The sequence below is a fragment of the Colobus angolensis genome, unplaced genomic scaffold (genome assembly GCF_000951035.1).
Source record: "Colobus angolensis palliatus isolate OR3802 unplaced genomic scaffold, Cang.pa_1.0 Scaffold44, whole genome shotgun sequence".
Lineage (NCBI taxonomy): Eukaryota > Metazoa > Chordata > Mammalia > Primates > Cercopithecidae > Colobus > Colobus angolensis.
In genome coordinates this window covers 2,756,945-2,777,504 of record NW_012117821.1, presented here as the reverse complement: position 1 = coordinate 2,777,504, position 20,560 = coordinate 2,756,945, and the positions used below count along the sequence as shown (strand labels likewise).

General features: G+C 61.8%; 1 protein-coding gene across 1 annotated transcript in view; it reads left to right on the top strand.

Moving 5' to 3' along the window:
- Nucleotides 1–20,560, top strand: part of KCNT1 (potassium channel, sodium activated subfamily T, member 1) — a 94,797-nt gene that overhangs the window by 32,788 nt on the left and 41,449 nt on the right. The window contains exons 2-6 of the mRNA XM_011957307.1: nucleotides 13,463–13,542; nucleotides 14,306–14,405; nucleotides 17,788–17,844; nucleotides 18,849–18,897; nucleotides 20,407–20,466. Of these exons, the coding sequence (XP_011812697.1) occupies nucleotides 13,463–13,542; nucleotides 14,306–14,405; nucleotides 17,788–17,844; nucleotides 18,849–18,897; nucleotides 20,407–20,466 (346 nt within the window). The remainder of the gene's footprint in view (nucleotides 1–13,462; nucleotides 13,543–14,305; nucleotides 14,406–17,787; nucleotides 17,845–18,848; nucleotides 18,898–20,406; nucleotides 20,467–20,560) is intronic.

Genomic DNA, 20,560 nt, shown 5'->3' with positions numbered 1-20,560 from the left:
GCAGCCCGGGGAAGGGGGGACGCCAGGGTCTCCCCTCGTAAGCCCACCACAGCGCCCTGCTTCCTGCTGTGTCTCCAGCCTTTGGGAGCCTGCGGGACCCCCACTCCCTCCACTTAGTGGCTGAGCACGGCGGGGCTGCAGGTGAGACTGCAGGGGAGGGAGGAAGTGGACCCGGCTCTGTGTCAGGCACTGGGGACCCCCGCCCGAGCCCCGTCCCACAGGAGCCGCGATCTTGTTGGTGCCAGCGCCACTTTGGGGGAGACAGGGCCGGCATCTGTGTCCCCACCCCAGAGGTGAGTGAGGCTGAAGCCTGCACAGCAGATCGGGGCTGGGACACAGGGCTCAGGCTGCCCGAGGAACCCCGCTGTGGGTTATGCCTGGTCTGGTGTCTGGTGCTTGTGGCAGGTGGGGTGCAGGAGGCTCTCTGTTGGGCAGGTGGAGCAGCGCCTACCCCTCCTTGGCCCTTCGGCAAGCTCAGGGTGGGACGCAGCACCCCCATTTCACGGATGAGGACACCGAGGCCTCATCTGCAGCAGCAAATTCCTAGCCAGCACCTTTCCCGTGCCAGGAGCCATTCTAGATGCTGCGGGGGAAATGAGGATGATTCAGACCTGGCCTGGTGTGGGCACATGTCGTGGGCACGGAACCTGTTCCTTGGAGAGAGAGTTGCAGGCCAGGCTGGGACAGAAGAGCTAAGGCCTCCTGGGGTGCTGGTCCTTCTGGGACAAGCATGGGGAGATGGGCAGGGGCCTTCCAGGTAGCGGGAGCAGCGAGGGCTGAAGCTCCATCAGGGCTGGGGGGGCAGGGCTGGCAGAATAAGGCCTGGCAGATGGCAGGGCCAAGGGTGCCCAGGAGCCTCTTCCTTGCCCCTCCCACCTGGCCATGGGCTGTTGGGCCCCTCCCCGCACCCCCATTTCTAGCTCTTCACAGCAGCCCCGGGGGGCACTGCCCAGCTTAGTCCCATTTGCGGAAGAAGCTGTTGAGGCTAAGGTCAAGCGCCTGGCTATAGCCTCCTGCAGCTAATGGGCAGCCTCCGCCCAAGAGGCGAGCGCTGATCAAGGCCCTGGGGACCACAGTCTCCTCCCCCTCCTATTCCTGGATGCTGGGATGGGGGGAACAGGGAGGGCAGTGATCCTGGAAACCCTGCTACAGCCAGCCCTGGAGGGGCAGGCTCCTTGCCCCATCCCTGTTCCTGCAGGGCCCACAGAGATAGTAGGTTCTGCCCAGGCTGCGTCTGAGCCCGCAGTGCAGTGCAGCATGGGAGCTGCAGCCCAGGCCCACCTCCTCCAGGAAGCCCTCCAGCATGTGCATCCCAGCCCTTTGGGCTATGCACTGTGCTGATGGTTCCACGTGGGTGGCCTTGCTTACCCCCGGCAGACCCTGAGGTGCAGAGTCCTTATAGCCTCCTTTTGCAGAGCAGAGGTAATGGAGCTGCTGCCCAGCTGAACTCAGCAGCCCCTGGGCCTGGAGCGTTTCACACCGCAGGGCTTGTGCTGAGATGAGTAGGGCAGGCTTCCGAGCAGAGGAAGACTTGGTGGGTTTGTTCTTCCGGAGTGTGGATCTCACAGGAAACGCAGGCAAGGCCGGAGCCGAGAGGCAGGTGCGGTCTGCCCCAGGGAGCTGGGGGTCACAGTGCCCGCAGCTGCCTCATCCTGCAGGCCTGAGCTGCCTTCATGGGCCAGCCAGGGTCCGGGCTCCCTCAGCACTCTCAGCCTCTGCTTGTCCCATTGCTGAGAAGATAGTGAAGCAGGAGAGAGGTCTCCACTGCCCCCCAGGGACTGAGTCACGGGAGGCGTTGGTGGGGGAGGGCCTTTGCTCCTGGTGCCCTTGCCCAGAGCTCCCCTAACACCCTGTGCCCACTCATGGGTGCTGCAGGCCGGCGTCTGTCCCTCCTCCCGCCCAGTCGAGCTCCCCTGGCCCTGAGCTCCAGGGTCTCCTCCTTCCTTCTCACTCCCCTGCGTAAGGCTGGGGAGGGATTGGGAGCTGATAAGACAGCATGGCTTCAGTGGTGGGGTCAGGAGACCATCACTGCAGAGTTTTTGAGTAAAAGTGCCCAGTAGGGGGACAGGGCCACTCAGTGAGACCCCACTGGGTCAGGAGGCCCTGGGCCCCTGGTGTCCCCACCACCCCTGGACCTAGGCAACTTTGCCCCTCCCAGCTAGGGCCTCCCAGCCTCATGCCTGACTTAAGGCACCAGTGCAGTCCCCTCCCCACATCCTCTCCGGGGCCGCCCCCCCCCCGCCCCATCCTACTCCTCTGCTGTCCCTAAATCCTGAGGCCCCCACACAGCCTGAGGTCTAGTGTGGTCCAGTTCTCCTGCCACTGTGCCCAGCACCCCAGTGTCTGTGGCAGCTGCAGGCCTGTCAGAGTCCAGCTGTGGCACGCAGAGCCCCGGGCCCACCCCAAGCCCCTCGTCGTGGTGTTCTTTGGCTCAGGAGATAGTCCCGAGCCCCCCGACCCCAGACAGCCTTGCTGGGACCTCCCTCCCCTGCAGATCCAGACCTTCATGGTTGACCCCGCTCCTCTCCAAGAACCTGGTTGCTCCTCTGTGTCCCCCTCACCCCGGGCACGCCCGGCGCCCTGCCCCCTTCATGGTGTTCACACCAGCTCAGCACACCCCTTCCCCTGGACCTGAAGCCTCCCTTGGAGCTCGCCTCAGATGGCCTCTCACTCAGGAGGGCCCCTCCTGAGTATGGCCCCGTCACCCCTGAGGTGCCCCCGCCCTCCTCTGGCTTTGCCCCCGTCCGGGCTGTGCACCTTCTTTCCACACGGGGCTCTGTGCTGTTTCTCCCCGACCCTAGAACGCACCTGTTTGGGCGGCTGGTTTATCCTTGACCTGGGAGCATGCACAGGGAGTGGCCAGCCTCAAGGGTAGGGCTGTGTTCCCAGGCCCTCGGGGGACACCCGGCCCTGTCTTTCAGGGGTGAGTTTGCTGGGTCCGTACCGCGTTTATTTTCTCACAGTCCTGGAGGCTGGAAGTCTGAGCTTAAGGCGTGGGCAGGCCTGGTTCTTCCTGAGGCCCCTCTCCTTGGCTTGTAGACACCGTCTTCTCCCTGTGTCCTCTCCTGGCCGTCCCTCTGTGTGTGTCTGTGTCCTCATCTCCTCTGCTTATAAGGACACCAGTTTTGTGGGATTAGGCCCCACCCTCACGGCCTCACCTTAATGACCTCTTTAAAGACCTTGTCTCCAAACACAACCGCACGCTGAGATACTGGGGGTCAGGACTTCAGCATGGTAGCTTGGGGGACAAAACTCCGCCCGAGATAAGGGGGTACCCTTGTTGCATGTGGGACCCTGCTGGGACCTCGCAGCTCTCAGGATGGCTGTGCTCTGGGCATTCCCCAGGTTTAGAACACAGAGACTCCCAAACTCCCCCGAGCAGGGAACCCCCTCTTCCCTGAAGCATCTTATGGGACTTGGGGTTGTGGGGTGCAGAGGGACACCCCACTCCTCCCCCAGTCAGCCCAGAGGGCCTCCTAGAGAGCCCAGAGGGTCCCTCTCTCTCCAGGCTGGCAGCTGAGACTGCTCCTTATGGGCACAAGTCAAGTGGGGACGGCCCCTCCTTACCTGGGCTCCTTCCCAACCCCAGCCCCAGGCTCTGCAGGACACACAGGGAAGGCAGGGCTAAGCCCAGACCCTTCCACTGACCACTGCTACCCTAAGCAGGGCTGAGACCCTCTCCCGGGAGGGAGGTGACAGCTTCGGGTGCAGGTTCTGTTTGTGTGTTGACAGCGAGCCTGGCCATGGGAAGAGGGTGGGCCCAGGGATGAGGTCCTCACCACCTGGTCCCAGCAGCATTAGGGCTGGCAGAGGCGTAAGTGACACCCAGGCCACCAACTGCTGGGGCAGGCGAGCGTCAGGGTCCCGCTGGAGCACCACGGGTTTGGATGCTGCAGATAGAGGCCCAGCTTCCTCAGCTCCCCTCCCCTCCCACCCTCACCCTGCGGTTCACCTGGCAGGGTTTGTGCAGCCGACAGACCTTGTCTGCGCAGGGCTCCAGTCCTCAGCCGGGTTCTGCACAGGCCAGCAAAGCCCCAGGTCCCTTTGCCCGTAGGCTGCTGTCCTCCCCTTGGGAGCCCCTGGGTGGATCCTCTACACATGTGCTTGGTGGTCCCTCCCAAAATCAGCGGGGACCGGCTGTCCTGGGCCTCAGGCTGTGGGACGTTTGACGGGCAGTGGTTTCCTCAACACTCAGACAACAGGGCCTTGGGCAGAGTAGATGGGAGGCCTCACGCACAGCTCAGTAGACACTTAGCTAGGGCTATATCGGGAGATGCAGAGGGACGCGGCCAGGGAGCACTTGGGAGAGAGGAGACAGTGGGCCCCAGCAGGGAGAAGCCCAGCCAGGGCCTGGCCACGCCGGACCCCACAGGCCAGGCAAACCCAATGCCATGGGCCGAGGCACTGCCAGGCTCCTGCTAGCCTCTGACACAGCTGTTGCCCTGGCTCAGACCTTTGGGCAGCACCGGGGTCCAGTGAGAGGAAACCTGAGCTGGACAAACACACAGAATCTGCCAGAAGCTCTGAGCAAACCTAAAGATCAGACCCTTTAAGCCTAGGGTTCCACCTGCTCCGTGTGGAGCATGCTGACCCGGCCACCATGCCCCGCCGGGACCTCGACCCTCCCAGGGGTGTGTCCAGCCTCCGCCTTCCCCAGAGACCAGGAGCTGCTAGCGCTAGGGGCACCAGGAGGGTGCCTGCCCACCCAGAGGGCCTGGCATAGGTGGGTGAGCGTGTGCCTGTGACCCCAGGCCGGCTCCCTCCTTTCTACCTATGTGGCCTCAGAAGACGGTGGTCCTCTCTGAACTTTTGTTTTCTTTTCTGAAAAATGATTGTTCTGAGGATTAAAAGAGAGAGGTCCCTCTGAAGTCCTTTGGGGAGGAGCTGGTGCAGGACAGGCACATAGTCAGTGAAGGCCAAGACCCTCAGCACTCCCACCCTGCCTAGCCCCCGACCAGGCCAGTCTTCTGGAGCCCTCAGCTCCCACCAGCCTCTCCCTCCGAGCTCCACATCCAGTGCAGGTTGCAACCACCTTGGTGTCAGCCGCCTGCTGGCCAGTCTGGGACAACTGGGGCCAGGTTGCCTGGGGCCAGGCTGAAGGGGTAGCAGGCATGTGGTTGCTGGCCTAGTGGAGTGGGGTGTGTCCAGTCCCCTGAGAGGCATGAGCTGTGAGCCCTGGCTTGTCCTATCTCAGGAAGCCTTGGGGCAGGGCTGGTGGGTGCCTCACCCACTGGCCTGTGTGTAGGGCAGGGGAGTGGAGACAAAGGGCAGCCTCGCAGACCTCGGCATGAAGTGGAGCTTACCGCGCTGGCTCCTGGATGCTGGGGACCCCACATGGGGCCTCGGCAGGCTTTGTGCCGAGCAGGGCCAGAGCGAGTGCCCAAAGCATCGTCACCTGCTTGCGTGGCTGAAGGGTGGCTCTATCCTCGAGTGCAGTTGTCACCCCCTATCTGGCCCAGGCACAGGAGGGTGCATGTGCGGGGATCTCCCAGCGGGCTGTGCTGCTTTCTCGGTCCCTGAGGGGACCAGGCTCGGCTCAGTGCCCCCACATGGCTCTGCGCGTGGGCTGCCTCCTATAGGCACGTCTCCCGTGCCCGGGGGGCGCTGAAGGTCCAGGGCCCCCAGAGCCTCCCTGCGTGTCTGTGCCCCACCTGGTCCCAGAGCCCAGGCTCTCCATCTGTCTGTCTGCTGCCTTCTCCATCTGTCCGTCTGTCTGCCGCCTTCTGGTTGATGTCCCTCTGGTTGTGTCCCCAGGCTTCCTGTAGAAGATTTCAGCCTGGACTCCTCCCTGTCTCAGTAAGTGTTTTCACGGGAGGGACTGTCTTGGTGGCAGACAAGGGCTCTTAGAGGCATGAGAGCCCTTGTCTCTGGGACCCCTCAACCCAGCATCCCCTGCAGCTGGACCAGGGCCACCAGCACCTCCCAGCACCCACTGGTGCCTCTGGGTCCCGGGTGCTGGGGCTGGAGATAGGACAGTGAGTGTCCCCCCTTGGAGAGGAGCCTGAACTTGGGAAATGGGCTCCCCAGAGGCGGGTGCTCCGTAGCCCCTGTAGTGGTGGCCACGGCCTCAGGAGAGGCAGATGGCAGAGCAGGGGCCCCTGTCATGGTGTTTCCCAGGGACAGGCAGGCAGCTGCTGGGGCCCTGGGCTCCGGCTCAGCCCACCTTGGCTGCCCGTGCCAGTCCAGCCCCCAGGAGCTGGGATGCCCTCTCAGAGGCTGCGCCACTCCCCACTGAGCCGCTGGGGCTCTGCCGTCGGTGTTTCCTGACTTCGGCTAAGATGTAGGTCAAATGGAAGAGGCTTTGAGGCCAGGGCAGCCAGAGCCCCTCAGAGCAGCCAGGCCCTGTGCACTCCTGGGAAGCCCGCCGCCGCCGTCCGCCTTCAGCACGGTCTCCGGGAGGGGCCCCAGGCTTACCGTTCCGTGCACAGCACCAGCAGCGGAAACCACAGAGCACTCAGCACTCACGGCTGCTGAGCATCCAGGGGCTGCCCGTCGCCCGTGGTGGGGTCTATTATTATCCCAAAAGAGTCCTGGAGGCTGGGAGGCCGTTGGCCACCCCCTGGGCCTCCATCTTCCCAGCCCAGGGCTCATGGTGCAGAGGGTGACGGGTGTGAGACAGGAGGCGTGCCCACCGCCCAGGGCTCTCCTGGCGCCACCCCAGGCTCCGAGGAGTCAGGTCTCAGACCTGTGGGGGAAACGGATGCGTCTGCGGCCACCCAAGGGGCCGAGGCTATAGTGTGTGCCCCCGTGGCACTGTCTGGACACAGCACATGTTCCTGGACCCTTGGAGGCCCAGCTGGACTCACTCTTCACCCCTGAGTCAGCCTCACCTGGGCCCCTGGCCAAGCCATGGGGGGCCCCAGAGGCCCAAGGGTGTCAAAACAGGGACCCCAGGGGGACGGAGCCATGTGTCTGCCCTTTCTGGGCCCTTGGGCGTGTCAGATGCTCTGTCCAGGCTCAGAATAGCTGGCCCCAGGGTTGGCAGTGGGCCTGAAGCCTGCCCTTTCTTCCTGCCTGCCTGGTGCCGGGGGCAGAGGCCTGCGTGGAGCTCCCAGGCACCTGCCTAAGAGCCAGCCAGCACCCAGCCACTGACAGAGAGAGGCAGCTCGGACCTCGGCCCCATGTGAGTGCAGTGCTACGGTGGGCCCTGAGGCGTGTGCCTGGCAGCCTGGAGCTAGTGTGGAGCTTCCCGGCATGGCCATCTGTGCAGGGCCACCTGCCAAGAATCCCTGGAAGGCCAGTCCCCCAGCCTGCAGCTGGCCTGCCGGTCAGCAGGGAGAAGCGTTGCCTCCCGGCCTCTGCCGACCGCATTTGTCACAGGGCAGCCGGCACTTGCCTCAGAGGGTCCTGTCTTGCTGTGGGGGTGGGCACTGTGAGAGCCCTTTTGCAGCACAAGGGCCTCCTCAGGCAGAGCAGTGCTGTGAGCCCCCGGGCACAGGCAGGCAGTGGGCATGGGTGCACACGGGGCCCAGGCCTGGCTCAACACCAGCCATGCCTGGCCGGGGCAGAGCCACCACCTGGGGACAGACTCCCCTGCCGCCTCTATGGGGAGCCCCAAGGACCCAGGCCCGGCACTGCCTCTGACCTGCTGCGTGATTGGGGCAAGTGCGGGCCTCGGGGAGCCTCGGGGGGCTGCAGCGGGCCTCAGCTGACCGGGAGCTGCCCTGTCCTCACGGTGCCAGGGACAGGCTATTCGCCACAGGCCAGTGCCGCTGACGGCTCTCCTAGGGCCAGGGCCAGGATTTGGCCTGTGGATTCCTCAGGGACCGTGGCCTTACCCCAGGGAGTGCACGAGGGACTGTCTGAGGCTCCCTGCTGCATCCGGCACCCCCTGGCCAGGCCTACCTGCGTGTGCCCGTGAGTCCCACCGGCCATGTGCCTTGTTGCTGGGCTGTAGGCCGTGGGCAGTGGTGTTCCTTGGTGTGCCCCGTCCTCCCCGCCAGCCAAAATGCAGACCGGCAGAGGTCAGACGGGCCCAGCCCCCTGTGGTGCGTGTGTGGCTGCGCCCCTGAGCCCGCCTCCCAGGGTGGAGGTCGGGACCTGCGGCCGGGGGTCCAGGAGTGCCAGGTGTGGACTCTGCTTGGGAACGGCGATGTTCCCACACAGATGCTGCCGTGAGCGCTCGCGTGCTATGTGCCTGGTGAACAAAGGAGTGAACTGATGAGTGGATGAGAATGGACACAGGAAGTAGATTATTCTACCCTGTCCTTGCCCATTGGCCTGGGAGCCCGCGTTTGCAGGCAGGTTCTTCCCAGCCCTGGGGGCGGCTCCCCATGGGAGTTCTTGGTCGTCTCCCACCTCTCAGGGCACTCCACCGAGCCCACGCCTGGCTCCCAGGAGCAACTCGCCATGAGCGGTCCCTGCTTTCCCACAGGCCGGGCCCTGACAGGAAGCGGAGAGTGCAGCCCCACCCGGGGTCCCGCCTCTGCCCGTGGTCCACACTTGTGGCGTCATAGCCCGGGAACCACAGTGAGTCGACGGCCTGCACTGTCTCTCCTGGCCGACGTAGGTCCTGATGGTTTGAGCAGACGGGCGCTGGCCCCCAGATGAACACCAGGGCACTCCGGTGCCTGGAGCCTCCAAGCAAGGGCGTCGTCCCAGAAGAAGCCTGGGACACAGGGGCCATTGTTTCTCTCTCACCACAGGCAGAGCTCCTCCACCTGTCCGCTGTCCTCGGGACGCCCCAGAATTGGTCCCTGTCCTGGTTCCCCTTCCCCAGGGAGGAGGCCCAGGCGCTGGCAGGTGGAGGGGAACGGCCGGGCAGAGGAGCGGCCGAGCAGAGGAGCAGCAGGGCCCGTGTAGCCTCAGAGGGCTCACTCACTGGGTCTTAGCCCTGGGCCTCTGGCTGCCAGGCCAGGAGCATGCTGTGACTCTGAGGAGCTAGCAGAACCCTCCAGCTACCAGTGTCCATGAACCTCTGGCACAGCAAGGAAGCTTGGGCCACTCTGGCTGGAACCGCCAGGCGGGTCTACACCAGCTGGGTCAGCCTGGAGCTGACCCCAGCCAGGCGTCTGCAGCCACAGGCTCCCTCCCAAGTTGCCGCTGGGTGATTCGTTAAGACAGATCACACCAGTCACCTGAAATACACTTCAGGGGAAAATGGATGGTTTTTATCTCCTTTTTGTGGTGGTGCTAGGAGAAGTGGGCGGCCACAGTTCGTTAAAAATTAAAAGCAGAGGAGGCGTCATTAATTTCTTTGGCATTGCAGGCTCCGGTTTCTCAGAGAACAGGCCTGCCAGGCCCCAGCGTTTCTCTGGCTCCACGTGGAGGGTGCCTTCCGTGCGGGTGGGCCCTCCCCGCTGAGCTCCGTGGGGGGCTGCCCAGATTGGGGCCCACGGCCCCTGGGTGAGGGGACCAGGGTCTGGCGGGGCTGTCTCCCTAAAGAGCTCAGTGCTCTGTTTCCAGGATGCCAGGAGGAGACCAAGGGGCCTCAAAGAGAAGCTACTGGGGGCACGACTAGTCCCAGGTCAGCAGTCCTCAACCCCACTGTGTCTGGGGAGGAACTTGGCTGTCCAGGAGCCAGTGAGGTCCTGGCAATGGGCAGGGTTGCATTTCTCTGTTTCCTGGCTGTGGAGGGCAACGGGAGCCCAGTGGGATGCACTGGCTTCGTGGTCTTGGCAGGCAGTTGCAGAGGCCCAAGGCCCAGAGTCCCAGCTGCCCCAGGTCCATGGGGAGGTAAAGGGAGGAGCAGGAGCTCCTGGGAGGCCCGTGACCACTGGAGGGCTAGGGGTGTGGCCAGAGCTGGCTGGAGAGATGGAGCTGACTGGGTGTTGCCTTGAAGCGGAGTGTGGGACGATTGTCAGGGTGGAGCTGGGCACCCCCGCCTAGGAGGAGTGGTCAGGCAGGAGCCCCAGGCCCGGAGGGAGGTCAGAGGGAGAAACATTCTGAGGGCAGAGCTACGGGACCTGCTGATGGCTCTGGTCTAGGGGAGAGGAGGGTACAGGAGCCTGAGGTCGGTGGGGGGTAGTTGGCCTGGTGCCATCAGGAATGGAGAATTCTGCCTGGGTGGGGCAGGGGGTGGATGCCAGAGGGTAGAGTGAGACTGGACGGCTGCCAGCAGAGCCAGTTGGGAAGTCGCCCCTGCGTGGTACTTAATTCCTGGGCTGGGTTGGGGAGAGGCACCTGTGGCCAGCCCTGGGGTCCCCCAAGGAGAACGGAGCGGAGAGGAGAAAACCAGAGCTCTGGGAGGCTGTGCTGAGAGGCCCAGGGAGGAGGGGAGATTCTGGGGCCTGGTCACCATGAAGGGCATGGTGAGGCTCCCTGCCGGACAGGAGAGGGTGGGAGGCAGTAGGGGCAAGTGAGGTGGGCAGACCCCCCCGCATTGAGGCTTTTGCCGTGGAGGGCAGGACAGTGGTGGGGAGGCGGGCAGGGCAGGTTCCTAAGTTCCATGCTTTTAGGACCCGGTGGTCCCTGGGTGCCCCTGGCAGTGAGGGGAGGAGGGCCTTAGGAAACCCTGGGCTCAGCCCCCAGGGGCAGCTCCCTCCTCAGCTCTGCCTCCCCACTGACATGGCCAGACCAGGCCCAGCACAGCCTGGACCTCCAGCGTCCTGTCTGAGCCTCTCATTCAGAGAGAAAGACAGTGGACAGGCCCCCCAAAGAGACCTTCATGCAGCAAGGGCCCTCCCCAGCCAGGGCTCCAGGCACACAGATGAGAGGCGTGGGGCAGGAGGAGGGGCTGGGGGACCGAGCAGAGCTGTCTGCGCTGAGGGGTTCCAGGGCATGATGGGGCACTCTGGGGGCAGACTGACCCCCGATTAGCACCGGGTTCAGACCCCACTGGTCTGTGGGAGGTTTGTCCCACCGCCTGGCTCCAGAGGCCCCAAGTGTGCCAGGTGGGGTGACCAACCTGCCCCAGGACTTGGCCTGAGTCTCCTTTTCAGCATGGGACAAGGGCACCCAGAGCCACGCGCCTCTTCCTGGGCCCTGGCCCTTCTTTATTTATTTATTTATTTATTATTCATTTTTGAGACAGGGCCTCGCTGTGTCACCTAGGCTAGGGTGCAGTGGCGTGTTGAAGGCTCACTTCAGCCTCAAACTCCTAAGTTCAAACGATTCTCCTACCTCAACCCCCCGAGAAGCTGGGACTACAGGCACGTGCCACCATGCCTGGCTATTTTTTTTTTTTTTTTTTTTTTTTGAGACGGAGTCTGGCTCTGTCGCCCAGGCTGGAGTGCAGTGGCCGGATCTCAGCTCACTGCAAGCTCCGCCTCCCGGGTTCACGCCATTCTCCTGCCTCAGCCTCCTGAGTAGCTGGGACTACAGGCGCCCGCCACGTGGGTTCACGCCATTCTCCTGCCTCAGCCTCCTGAGTAGCTGGGACTACAGGCGCCCGCCACGTCGCCCGGCTAGTTTTTTGTATTTTTTTATTAGTAGAGACGGGGTTTCAACGTGTTAGCCAGGATGGTCTCGATCTCCTGACCTCGTGATCCGCCCATCTCGGCCTCCTAAAGTGCTGGGATTACAGGCTTGAGCCACCGCACCTGGCCAATGCCTGGCTATTTTTTATAGAGACAGGGGGTCTTGCTATGTTGCCTAGGCTGGTCTCAAACTCCTGGCCTCAAGCGATCCTCTCACCTCTGCCTCCCAAGGTCCTGGGATTACAGGCATCTGCGACCGGCCTCTGGCCCCTTCTTGAGCTCTGTAACCAGCAGAGGCCACTGTGGCCACTGTGGCCACTGGGGCAGATCAAGGCAGGTGCTGGGACTCTACCAAGGCCCCTCCTGCCCGCCCCACAGCAGCCCCACCACGAAGGCTGCTGCACACACCTGGTCCACATCACTTACCCTGAGTGTTGTGAGCTTTGGGAAACACCGAATATTTTAATCACTTTTGGAGATGTTGGGGTCACCAGCCCCGGGCCAGGCAGCGACATCAAATTCTCAGATTCGATTGATGGGAACCAGTGCCTGCTCAGAGGGGAAGTGAGGCTCACAGCCCACCCACTGGGTGTCACAGCCTCCTGCCCTAGTGGACAGTCACAAGGAAGGGGTTGAGGCAGGAACAGGGGTTAGGCTGGTGCTTATCTCCCCCCACCTCCGGACAGCTGCCCTGGGACCTCTGCTTGAACGCTGCCTCCTCCAGGATCCTTCCAGGCAGCACAGCTCTTCCTCTGGGCTGCCCTGTCTGACTGCCTTACTGTGTTGTGGCCCTCGCACTGCACTGGGCAGGGGGCCCATGCTGAGGAGCTCGCCTGGACTGTGTGTTCTGCCCCCACACCATCCCTGAGGGAAGCAGGGCACCTCTCTTTGACCCCAGGGAGCAAGGCCAGACACCAGAGGCAGCCCCCGAGGGCTAAGGCAGCCAACTGATAAGAGTAGACATCATGGAGGTCACAGTGGCCATAGCCGGGAGCAGTCGAGGGTCCCATGGAGGACAGCCCAGCACCCCAGGGTACAGGCTATTTAGTGGGACACGTGCTCCGCCTTCCCAGAGATGGCTGCGCCTGCTGCAGGAACCCTGGCTCCAGGTCTCACTCCTGTCTGTCCTGCAGGCTGGCAGCATTGGAGTTTTCATCTCAGGGGAACATTAAACCCTGGCCCAGCCTGGCCTGCATCCCGGCACAGCCGGGCACAGGAGGCCCTGCGTCCAAGGCTGGGGCAGTGGGGGCAGCAGCCATCCACCCCCAGGCTCCATCCTACTCTTGGTGGCCAGCCTGGGTCATGGAGGTGGTGGCCAGAGTAGGTGAACCACACAATCTCCCCACTCCACCTCACTCCACCTGCCACCCTCGGTGACTGGCACACTGTGGTCTCTTCTCAGGACCTGGAGGCCAGCGGGCTGGGTAACAGGCCCCATGAGCATGGGGGTTGAGGGGTGTCTGGGAACTGGTGACTCAGGCCATAGGTGAGCCTGAGGGAAGGGGAGCAGCCCTGGCTGGAGAGGGCCCCACGGCTGGCCTGCGGGCTGGGTGCAGGGATGACCACCTCCCACCAGCCCATCTTCCCCGACAGCCCTTGAGGCTGCAGTGGCCCATAGCCGTGGAGCATAGCCACCAGCGGCCTCCAGACAGAGCAGCTGACCATCAGCTGTGGACATCCTGTCTGACGCAGGCCCTGCAGTGTGTTCTCAGCACTTGCGGTGTCCTGAGCACCATGCCCAGGGCCATATGGACAACTTTACCTCTTGGCAGCTGCCCTGCACCCACGGAGGCTTGGGCGAGGGTGTGTGGAGTGGGTGCCGCACCCTGAGCCCCAACAGGGCGGCCTGGAGGGCCCAGACTCACAGCAGTGAGTGCAGGGGGTGCAGGGAGGAATCTTGAGAGGAGCCGAGGCTGGGTCAGCTGTCTGCTGGGTGTGACGGACACCAGACCTCCCAGGTCTGAGATGGAGGCAGTGGCCCTGCTGTCTTCTCAACGCCTGCAGTTGGCAAGTTGGAAGAAGTCAGTCGGATTGGGGCTTCTGGCGTGTCTCCAGCCTGAGCCCCCACTGGTCCTGAGCCCCCGCGCCCCTCTCTGCTCCTCCAGGGTCCAGGTGGAGTTCTACGTCAATGAGAACACCTTCAAGGAGCGGCTCAAGCTGTTCTTCATCAAAAACCAAAGATCGAGTGAGTGGGGTGCCTGGAGGGCCACTCCCAGGCAGGGAGGTGTTGGGGGCGCTGGGAGCAAGGCTGGCAATGGCAAAGGCTGAGGCTGTGAGCTCAGGGAAGAATCCATGGGGTGGGAGCCGCCTGAGTGCTGCAGGGGGATTTAGAAGCAGGATGGGGGTGGGGGTGCATGGTGAGTGGGACATAGGGTCACCCCCTCTTAGCTTCACACTGTCTGAGACCAGGGCCTCTCCAGCGGGACCCATGGGGACACTGCCCTGCCTGCTGGACACCGGGCTGGGTGGGGCAGGACCATCCACAGGTGCCTGCAAGGTCTCCCCTGTGGACACGCCCCGCCTCCCACCCCTCCATACAGCCCCGCCCTCCCCAACAGCTCCCTGCCCGGTTCCCAGCCAGACCTTGGCCTCATGGCCCCCCAAGGGATGCAGGGTGAGGACTTGGGGGTTTTCCCAGGGGCTCCACATTCACCTGCCTGCTCCCCAATCCTCATCCTGACCCCCAAGAAGTGGAGTGGCCTCTAGAAATCCCCCACACCCCACGTTCAGGCACCTGTAAGGTGGGGCCAGGGACAGAACCTCTCGGAGGCTGACCCGGGAGCACCGGCCCCAAGCAACGCAGGGCACGCAGGGCTCTGGGTGCAGCCAGGTGTGGGAGGGGAGCCCAGCTGGGGCCATCCAGATGGCCCAACCAGACCCAGGTGCAGGCCCTGCTCCCCGAAGCCCAGGGCTGGGTCAGAGCCCTGAGGCCGCTGCCCTCCCCGCAGGCCTGAGGATCCGGCTGTTCAACTTCTCCCTGAAGCTCCTCACCTGCCTGCTCTACATCGTGCGCGTCCTGCTTGATGACCCGGCCCTGGGCATCGGATGGTGGGCCACCTGCGCGGCTGGGCGAGGGGTCGCGGGTCCCAGGGCTGAGCCTTCCTGCTGGGCCATTACAGAGGCTGATGGCGTCCCTGAGGGAGCTCCTGTGCCCGGGGCCTTGGGGAGTCCTTCCTTCCCCAGCGCCTGTCCCAGGATGGAAAAAGCCAAGGACTCAGTGCCCAGGCTCCCGCAGATGGCTCAGCGTAGGGAGAAGGGTCCCCATCGTAGACTTCCAGCTGTGCCCTCAGCTGCTAGTGGACCCCAGAAGGTCCACAGAAAGGCTGGAGCATCTAAGAAGCCCCTCCCTGCCCCCACAAATGTCTTCGTGCTCACTTGAGCTTCTGCAGGTCAGGGAAGGGGGCGCCCAGTCCCCCAGGGAAAGCCCGTACCTGTTTCTGGGAGTGTCTTCTACCCCTCCTGGGTCCCAAGGAGTCCCCTTCTGGGGCCCATCCTCCTGGGGCCAATGCTCCAGGGACCTCCGGGAGAGGTGCTCGGGGAGCCATGTGCATTGTCAGGTCCTCACCAGCCTCGCAGCAGCCACCATGAGGGTGGGTGGGAACTTGCTCTCTCTGAGTCCTGTTCTGTCTCCTTCTGCTGTTGCTGCTTTGATAAGTGGCAGCTGCTGGGACCTACTCTGTGCCCAGGGTGCCTTGGTGACTCCTGCTCCCTCTGTGTGGGTCCCAGGGGACATCAGCAGGGCCCTGAGGTCCTCAGTGCCTGATTGTCCTGAGTCATGTCTTTGGAGACCAGCCCCCAACCCGAGGCCTCTCACTCTGGCTCCCTGGCACTTGGATGCTGTGCTCTGTGTCCTGTTTCTTCTCTCCCCTCTCCTGCCTCGTTCCCTCGTTCACCCATTCACTTGTTCTATCCTGCTTCCTGGTTTCCAGAAATCCCTGTCCTGCCTTGTTCCCTCGTTCACCCATTCACTTGTTCTATCCTGCTTCCTGGTTTCCAGAAATCCCTCTCCTGCCTCGTTCCCTCGTTCACCCATTCACTTGTTCTATCCTGCTTCCTGGTTTCCAGAAATCCTTCCTCTGAACGTCCTTTTGAGGATGGCATCTCCAGTCCTTTCCTGTTTTATATTTTCCCCATCTGCTGGGCCAGTTTCTCCCGAGCTCACATTGGGCCCTGATTTTTTCATACCTGTAATCTCCTCAAATGTCTGGTGCTGTTTATGCATAAGAGTGCTCAGGCGTGGCCGGGCACGGTGGCTCAAGCCTGTAATCCCAGCACTTTGGGAGGCCGAGACGGGTGGATCACGGGGTCAGGAGATCGAGACCATCCTGACTAACACGGTGAAACCCCATCTCTACTAAAAAATACAAAAAAAACTAGCCAGGCGAGGTGGCGGGCGCCTGTAGTCCCAGCTACTCGGGAGGCTGAGGCAGGAGAATGGCGGGAACCCAGGAGGCAGAGCTTGCAGTGAGCTGAGATCCGGCCACTGCACTCCAGCCCGGGTGACAGAGCGAGACTCCGTCTCAAAAAAAAAGAGTGCTCAGGCGCTGAGGGGCTCTGCAGCCACATGTGTGGTGTGGTTGTCACCATCCAGCCATCGGGGTGAACCCTGCCAGGATGTTGGTCCCCTCTCTGGCTGCGCAGAGCAGGTTCTTCCCTGAAGAGGAAGGCCTGACTGCCAGGAGCCTGGCTTCTGGGAGCCTAAAGGTGTGCATGTAAACTTTTGCTCAATTACCTTTTCACCTGTTACCCCATCACGGGGAGCCTGGCATCCCCAGGCCAGAGACTTACCCTCTCCTGTCTTTGTCTAGGTCGGAAGAGGGCAGAACCCACTAGGATAATTTGAGAAGGAGAACTGGACCCTAACTGACTCTCAAGCTACTTTCCTGGGTCACCCCCCACCCCAAGTCCCAGGGGCCCCTGGGGCTTCTGGTTTCACCTCCCCACAGGGCACGAGTCTGTTGTGTTCACTGCCCATCCCCTAGCACAGCGTCCAGGACGTGAACGGGGGTGGGAAGATGGGTGGGTGATGGATGGATGGTTGGATGGATGGTGGATGATGGACAGATGATGGATGGATGGATGGAGGGATGGGTGGATGGGTGGATAATGGATGGATGGATGGATGGATGGATGGATGGATGGGTGGATGGGTGGTGGGTAGAAGATGGATGGATGGATGGATGAGTGGATGGGTGGATGATGGATGGATGGATGGATGGATGGGTGGATGGATGGTGGGTGGATGATGGATTGATGGATGGATGAGTGGATGGGTGGAGGGATGGAGGGATGGACGTTGGATGGAAGGATGAGTGAATGGGTGGAGGAATGAGTGGATGGGTGGAGGGATGAGTGGATGGATGGGGAGATGAGCAGATGGATGGAGGGATGAGTGGATGGATGATTGATGGATGGATGGATGGACAGATGAGCAGATGGACGGAGGGATGAGTGGATGGATGATTGATGGATGGATGGATGGACAGATGAGTAGATGGACAGATGGAAGAGTAGATGGATGGAGAGATGAGCAGATGGATGGAGGGATGGATGGATGGATGATTGATGGGTGGATGGATGAGTGGATGGATGGAGGAATGAGTGGATGGATGGATGAGTAAATGGACGGATGAGTGAGTGGAAAGATGGATGGGTGATGGATGATAGATGGATGTCCAGATACTTCTGTGGGCATTGAGTTTGCAACAACCGCATTAAAAATCAGAGGAAAGTGGGTCAGTTGAAAGAAAAGACAAAAGGAACTGGTCATCGCCAGGGGCCTTGTGAGCAGTGAGGTCTCCTTGGTCAGTGACCCTGACATTGGTGATGGTCTGGGACAAAACTAGCGTGTTGGCCACGCCCTGGTCACTGTCACAGCAGCTGGTTCCAGGTGGTTTGGGGGTCGCTTGTCCTCAGAAGCAGCTTAGGGACGTGCCTCTTGGAGTCAGCACCTAGGGATAGGAGCTTCCTCTCCCTGTCTCTTGAGCACTGTCCAGCCTTGTTCAAGGCAGCTCTGGCCTTGGGGAGGCCTTGAGTGTTCCCATGTGCTCTCTCTGGCCATGTAGTGCCCCTCCCTGGGAGCCTGTTGTCAACACAGGCAGAACCAGTGTGTTGCTGTTGGGTCAGGGCTACCCCCAATCCCGCAGATGTGGGATGTACCCTCGCTGTCTGCCTGCTGGGCTGAGCAGAGGCCACCCCAGCCTTCCTCAGTTAGAGGCCCTCCTGCAGGATCTCTGCAGTGGGTGGGGAAGGGGCAGACTGCCTTGTCTCCCAGATGTGAGAGCTCAGACCTTCCAGGATGTGGGGGTTAGCCCTGGGTGGGTGAGTAGGAGGCCCTCATGAACCTGAGCCTGTGGCAACCCTCAGGCAGCAAGTCCTTGCAGTGGTGCTGGAGGGGCCGAGGCCAGGCCAGCACTGTGTCTCTCCACAGCTGGGGCTGCCCCAAGCAGAACTACTCCTTCAATGACTCGTCCTCCGAGATCAACTGGTAAGTCCACACTCCAGCTCCCAATAGCCAGGTGCTCAGAGGCTTGGGACCAGGGTTGGGTGGGATGGCCAGAGGCTCACACTGCCTGGTCCCTCAGGGACAATGCCCAGCCTCAGCCCAGCAGCCACCCAGGTTCCCCAGAACACATGTGCCCTTGGCCCTGGCCATAGTCAATGCTGGGAATGTCTCCTTCAAGAGGAGCAGTTTGAGAATTATGAGTTCCCAGCCAGTTCCACAGCCTCCACACACTCTTCCTGAGCCCAGCGAGAGATGCAGGGAAGCCTGTCTCCTGGTGAGTTGGCAGCTTCTCTTCCAGTTCACCATCTTATGGCCAAGGAAGGTGGCTGCCCTGGGCAGGCAGTGGGAGGTGACTACGGGGCAGCCAGGGTGCCTGGTCCAGAGGTTAAGACCTATCCCCAGACCATGCTAGGTGTGTCCCCAGTGCCTGAGCCCCTGTCCACATCAGGCCAGGGGCAGATGGCCCCCTGCAGCCATGCCCCGCCTGTTTATGGATGAGGAACCGAGGCTCAGGGAAACCCAGAGGGCTGTCAGTTAGATAGCCCGACCTCCCTCCTCTTAGGGACATTCATGGGAGCCCGGCTCCAGGGACCCAGGTGAAAAAAACAGGCCACCCAGGCTGGAGCCCAGGCTGCTGTTGCCTGTCGTTTCCAGAGAGGAGAAGCTTTGCTACCCTTGGCAATGTCATGGGCTGCAGGCCAAGGCTCCATGGGAACTCAGTCATGGGCCCCAGCCTCACAAGCACTTCCTGGGGTGCCAGCCCGCTGCAGTCCTGCTCCCTCCTCTCCTCTCTCCTTCGCTTCCCTTCTCCTTCCCTCCTCCTTACGGTCCCCTCCAAAGGCAAGGTAGGCTCCTTTGGTCCAGCCCCAGTGAGTAGCACATGCTTGGGGCCAGTGGAGGCCAGTGGTTATGGCCCCAGCCCTAGGGTGGCTGGGGGACACTAGTGGCTGTGGTGCCCTACTGTGCTGCCTCCTTTCTCTCCCCAGGGCTCCCATTCTATGGGTGGAGAGAAAGATGACACTGTGGGCGATCCAGGTGAGTGTCCCACCCTGCCCCCCTCCCCACTGCAGTGGTGCTCAGTAAGCACTGAGGACCAACCCAGGCTCAGTATATGCTGAGGACAAACCCAGGCTCAGTGAGCAGGGGACCTAGACTCAGTGAGCACTGAGGACAGACCCAGGCTCAGTAAGCAGGGGACCCAGGCTCAGCAAATGCTGAGGACAAACCCAGGTTCAATCAACAGGTGACTCTGGCTCAGTGAGCACTGAGGACAAACCCAGGATCGGTAAACAGGGACCTAGGCTCAGTGAGCACTGAGGACAGACCCAGGCTTAGTAAGTAGGGGACCCAGGCTCAGTGAATGCTGAGGACAAACCCAGGCTCATTAAATAGGGAAACCAGGCTCAGTGAATGCTGAGGACAAACCAAGGCTCAGTAAACAGGTGACTCAGAGTCAGTGAGCACAGAGGACAAACCCAGCATTTACTGACCCAGGCTCAGTAAATGCTGAGGACAAACCCAGGCTCAGTGAGCACCAAGGACAGTCCCAGGCTCAGTAAGCACAGGACCCAGGCTCAGTGAATGCTGAGGACAAAGCCAGGTTCAGTAAACAGGTGACTCTGGCTCAGTGAGCATTGAGGACAAACCAAGCAATTACTGACCCAGGCTCAGTAAATGCTGAGGACAAACCCAGGATCAGTAAACAGGGTACCCAGGCTCAGTAGGCATTGAGGACAGACCCAGGCTCAGTAAGCAGGGAAACCAGACTTTAGTGAATGCTGAGGACAAACCCAGGCTCAGTAAGTGGGGAACCCAGGCTCAGTGAATGCTGAACACAAACCCATGCTCAGTAAGCAGGGGTCCCAGGTTCAGTGAATGCCGAGGACCAACCCAAGCTCTACTGCTTTCCACACAATTTTCCCAGGGATCCCTGAGGGCTTCATGACCCCCTCTGTCTGCTTCACTGTCTGAATCTCTCCCTCCGCTGACCCATCTGTGTCCTTGCTGTTTTCCTGGGGGGGAGAGTGCACAGGCCAGGTCCCTGGCTGGCTTCTGGGTGGGTGACCTAGTTCATGACTAGGTCCCATGTCTCCATCTGAGACCAGAGAGGGTCTCTCATGCCCACCCCTATCATGTTCCAGAGGGCTCAGTAGATGCCTGTGCTGAGAGGGGGTTCCACTGAGAAAACCAGGTCCACTGAGCCTCCATCCCCATTCCCTCCCCACCGGGGCAGTGGGAATAGCCACTCTCTGGTGTCTTCCTGAGTCTCCTGCCTCACCCACTGCACCTTCCATCCCACCCTGGGCCTAGAGTGGGCGGCCCAGGAGGACCAGGGTTTCAAGACTCCATCTGCCCTTGGCCCTGGTGGGGGTCAGCCAAAGGCCTTGGCAGCTAAGACTGTCCTGACATGGGAGTGAGGGTCAAGGCAGCCCCCCAGACACACGCCTGGTTTTGTGTGGTACCTGCCCACCAAGGCCTGTGGGATCAGGCCCTGCACTGCAGCCCTGGCCTGCTCCAGAGCTCCTTCCCTTTCCTGTCTCCCAGGTCATCGTGGCCATAATAAGCTTCCTGGAGACGATGCTTCTCATCTACCTCAGCTACAAAGTGAGTGCCTGTCCGGGGTGGCACCTCACTGGGGGTCCCCACCCTTCCCCACCTCCCCTACGTCCACCACCTTCCCACCGTCCCCTACCTCCCC